Source organism: Octopus bimaculoides, chromosome 1, assembly GCF_001194135.2.
Source record: "Octopus bimaculoides isolate UCB-OBI-ISO-001 chromosome 1, ASM119413v2, whole genome shotgun sequence".
Classification (NCBI taxonomy): domain Eukaryota; kingdom Metazoa; phylum Mollusca; class Cephalopoda; order Octopoda; family Octopodidae; genus Octopus; species Octopus bimaculoides.
Window position 1 is genome coordinate 5,019,970 of NC_068981.1, and position 4,965 is coordinate 5,024,934.

General features: G+C 42.1%; 1 protein-coding gene across 1 annotated transcript in view; it reads left to right on the plus strand.

Annotated features, from left to right (window-relative positions):
- Positions 1 to 4,965, plus strand: part of LOC106876872 (RING finger and SPRY domain-containing protein 1) — a 174,359-nt gene that overhangs the window by 111,208 nt on the left and 58,186 nt on the right. Inside the window, exon 3 of the mRNA XM_052974135.1 lies at positions 4,479 to 4,644. Coding sequence (XP_052830095.1) covers positions 4,479 to 4,644 — 166 coding nt within the window. The remainder of the gene's footprint in view (positions 1 to 4,478; positions 4,645 to 4,965) is intronic.

Here is a 4,965-nt window from a genome sequence, read left to right on the forward strand (position 1 = left end):
TCCATCTAACTTGGGTTAGAAAGTGCAGCAGGATGCAACAAGCCAGAGGACTGTGTCTTGCTCCGATGTCTGCCGTAGCATGTCTGTGCACCCTTCCTTAATACAGGGTGGGGCAGAGAGGACGGACGTTTTTGAAAAATTCACAAAAATCATTAATTTTAGCTGCAAACAAATTTTATTGACATCGATGTGTTCATATTCAATTAGCATTTGTCAAAATCAAATGTGGAAAGCAACATCCATCATGTGATGTCCGTTTTCATTTTTCTTTTACTTGTTTCAGTCATTTGACTGTGGCCATGCTGGGGCACTACCTTGATGCATTTCTGAAGGTGTTCTTGGAAATTGACCTCCACTCTCTCCAGCATTGCTCTGTCGACCGCCCCCACCGGTCTCCTATTCATTAGTGTACTTCGTTTACAAAGTGCATTCACCCAACATAAGATTGTGTTATGGGTGGGAACAGCCTGATTTCGGTGAATGTTTAAGTGGCACCGAAACTCACGCTGAACTGTTGTGACAGACTCATTATTCTTTACACAACTGTCGTCGGCAAACACACAATACTCTATCGTCCACAGCACCATGGCTTCACCTGAAAAACAAAAAAAAAATGCTAAGACACCATGGACCAAATGGTACATGTCGGACATATGTCCCTCCACCTGGGGCTGAGGAATAGCCATTTTAAAACCATCCGTCTTCTCTGCCCCAAACCTGTACAAACTTTTTCACAGAGTGTACTGAGTGGGGTTTTTTATGGCACTGTTGTCACTTGAGTGTTTGTTGGTCAGGTTTGTGGTGGTGGCAGGTTGAGTTGATGAATGAAAATATGTTTCTTGGGCTGCGTGAAGAAGTGACTGAATGTCACCCACAAACATTCAACAGAAGATTTTATTGTCGCACATAAAAACAAACTGCATTGGTCTTTTATAGATAACAACAGCAATAATTACAGACTGGGAGACAGGTACTGCTTGGAGTTTATAGCAAGCTGTTGATACTGAAATATGTGGCTTGCTCAACATAACTGAAATTGTACTATATTCACGGTGAAGGACAGGGGATTGGAAATGGTGGGTGAGTGGGTGGATAAATTTGTAAGAGTATTAAAAGGGGTTAAAGATGGGGCTGGTGATGAATGTAGTGAATAAAGGGGGAAGTATATTTGTAGTTGTGGATGTGCATAGGAGTGTATGTGTGTTTCTATTACCTTGTCTGGAAATTTGATGTTGGTGTGTTTATGTCCCCTGTGACTTAGTGGTTTGGCAAAAGTGATTGATAGAATAAGTACCAGGCTTTCAAAATAACAACTACAGGGGTTAATTCATTCGACCCTGCAAGCCATGTGAGACCATAACCCGTGGCCTATGCCAGGGGTGTAACCAGCCCACTTATGCGTACCTTTCGTTCATTGGACACTAAACTCTGCTTGCAAAGACCTGTTGAGCCAAGTGAAATCGGAATCGAATTCAATGACAGCACCGCCTGACTGGTATCCATGCTGGTGGAGCGCTAAGAGCACCATCCGAGCGTGATCGTTACCAGTGTCGCCTTACTGGCACTTGTGCCGGTGGTATGTGGAAAACACCATTTGAGCATGATCATTACCAGCTTCACTTTACTGGCACTTGTGCCAGTGGCACGTGAAAAGCAACATTCAAGCGAGGTCGCTGCCAGTGCTGCTGACACCTAAAAAACACCATTTGAGTGTGGCTGTTGCCAGTATCGCCTGACTGACCCTCGTGCCGGTGGCACGTAAAAACACCCACTACACTATCATAGTGGTTGGCATTAGGAAACTCTAGCTGTAGAAACTCTGCCAGATCGGATTGGAGCCTGGTGCAGCCATCTGGCTCATCAGTCCTCAGTCAAACCGTCCAACCCATGCCAGCATAGAAAGCGGATGTTAACCAATGATGATGATGATGATATATATATATATATACATCATTGCTGTTTATCATCATCATCATCATCGTTTAACGTCTGCTTTCCATGCTAGCATGGGTTGGACGGTTTGACTGAGGACTGGCGAACCAGATGGCTGCACCAGGCTCCAATCAGATCTGGCAGAGTTTCTACAGCTGGATGCCCTTCCTAACGCCAACCACTCCGAGAGTGTAGTGTGTGCTTTTACGTGCCACTGGCACGAGGGCCAGTCACACGGTACTGGCAACGGCCACGCTCAAAATGGCGTTTTTTACGTGCTACCTGTACTGGGGCCAGTCTTCCCCTCTCCATCCCCAATCAACTCCCCCCCCTTACCCTCTCTTCTAAAATATAAGTAATCGTGTAGTTCCTCTACAGCAAGAAACCTGTTCTGCTCTGGTCATTTCCTCTCATGTTTCTCCCCCCCGCCCGTGGTCCTCATCTCCAAGTATAAAGTTACCCACTTAAGAGTTCGTAGTCTTTCAAGTGAGTTGGTGACCTCACAAGTGCTGGTGCTATGAAAAAAGCCAGAACACCCTGTAAATTGGTTGGTGTTAGGGTGGGTGTCCAGCTATAGAAACCATATCAGAACAGACAATGGAGCCTAGTGCAGTCCTTGGACACATCAGATCTTGTCAGGGCTTCCAGTCCATGGCAGCATAGAACATGGACGTTAAGTGACGATGATAATGAAATGATATCCACACTCACACGTCACATGATCGACAAGACTGTCGGGTGTTGTAACACATCGCTGGGTACACAATGCACCTTGTATCATTTTAGTTTTCGAATGATGCCACCCCACTGGCTAACTGTGCAGGCCAACATTCCTCCTGATCGAAAGGTCAGTCCATCGCAAAGTGACCCCTTTACAGCTGAGTGGACTGGAGCAAAGTGAGACAAAGGGTTTTACTCAAGAACACAATGTGCCACCTGGTCCCAAAATCGAACCCATGATCTCACAATCGTGAAGGCAAAACACCTAACCACTAGGCCAGTAGCTTCACATATACATATCATCATCGTCATCGTTTAACGTCCATTTTCCATGCTGGCATGGGTTGGACAGTTTGATTGAGGGCTGGCAAGCCAGGAGGATTTACCAGACTCCAATCTGATCTGGCAAAATTTCTACAGCTGGATGCCCTTCCTAATGCCAACCACTCTGAGAGTGTAGTGGGTGCTTTTTATGTGCCACCGGCATGGGGCTAGTCAGGTGGCACTGGCATATATATATTTATATCATAAATAATATAAATGTTGTGTGTATAATAGATTATAACTTTATTACAGTTCTATATTTAAGAGATGAGGAATTATGTACATTATTTACATTATTTACGGGCATATAGCATAGTGGTTAAGTGCACAAGTTACTAACCCCAAGATTCCGTGTTCAATTCCAGGCAGTGACCTGAATAATAATAATAATAATGATAATATCGAAAAAATACCTTAGGGGTGAGAACCCAGGTTCCAAATTTGCCTAAGACACCTGATGAAGGCTGGAGGGTATATCAGCCAAAACGTGTTTACAACAAACAAGATGAGGACAAATATCCGTCAAATGTAAATAATGAACTTTGATATTGTTCCATAATTAAAGTGTTACATATATAGACCATTGCAGAATAATATTGTAGATTAACTTTGAAATGGTTTCTAATAAGTTGATTTATAATAAAATACTTAGAAAGAAGCAGCTCAGATTTACTATAATTTTACATTTCATAAATTCTCAATTGTGCACAAATATTTAATAGAAGTTTTTTTTAAAGAATTTATGGAACCAATTTTATGAATTATATTCACAAATTGGCTCAAATTCTGAATTTTTTTTTTTCTGTGATGAAATATATAAATGATTTTTATGAAATGTTTCTGAATTTGATATTGCCATCGCTCTAAAATGTAATTTATAGCTATTTATCTAAATTTAACTCCTTCATGCTTGTATTTCTGAAGTTTTGATTAAATTTGAATGTAAAGAATTTGGAATTTCATAATCATCATTTAATGTCCACATTCCATGCTGGCATGGGTTGGACAATTTGATAGGATTCACTGAGCCCAAGGACTACAGCATGCTCCAATGTTGCTTTGGTATGGTTTCTATGGCTCGATGCCTTTCCTAATACCAACCACTTCACAACTTGTGCTGGGTGCTTCTTTTGTTTTTCTTGCCGCCTGCGCTACAGTCTACAAAACCTACAAAACCCAGGGAACGGCAGGGATGGATGCTCACGTTAGATGGGAGTTAAAGTATGAGAGAAGAGATCGGGGGAAAGCGGGTTCTTGTAAAGGTTATGTGGCTACTCGCATTTAGGGACGTGAGAATGATTGGAAGGTGCTGGAAAGGAATGAAAACAGTGGTGGTGAGGTGCCAGGGTGGCCCCAAAGGTATGAGGGGAGCAAAACTATCACTGAAACACTGGTCTAAGGCTTTATTCTTCATATAAATACACTGAAACAGGCATTGAGTTTTTATTTCCCATGTGATAGACTAACACTAATGTTTTGTTTTGTTTTGTTTTGTTTTGCAGTGACCAAGAACCTCCTCAGTCAATGTTATACATACCTAAGATTGCTGAGGGGGAAAAGGGTTGGCTTGTAGTCGTCACTTCTCTCATACAGTCCATTCCTCTCGATGATCCACTAGGGGCTGCAGTCATCACATTATTACTTGACCAATGTCCACTGCCTTCAAAAGTAAGTCCTCATCTACATCTGATGCTATTTTGTCTCTAGTTTCATATTTGGTCAATGATTAAGAGTTGAACTATTTTGCTTTTTTTTTTTTTTTCAAGAAATATAAAACTCCATGGTTCTTGCCATTGATTGTTTCTGTAGCATGCCATGAAAGAGACAATAATTTTCCCATGGTCTCCAGTTCAGTGCCACTATGTGACACCTTGAGGAAATATCTTCTGTTGTTGCGCTCGGCCAGTCAGTGCTTTGCTAAGCAATACAGTGCACCGAAATTGCAAGAAGTTCATTAAATGTGTGTCCATAGGCGCAAGAGTGGCTGTG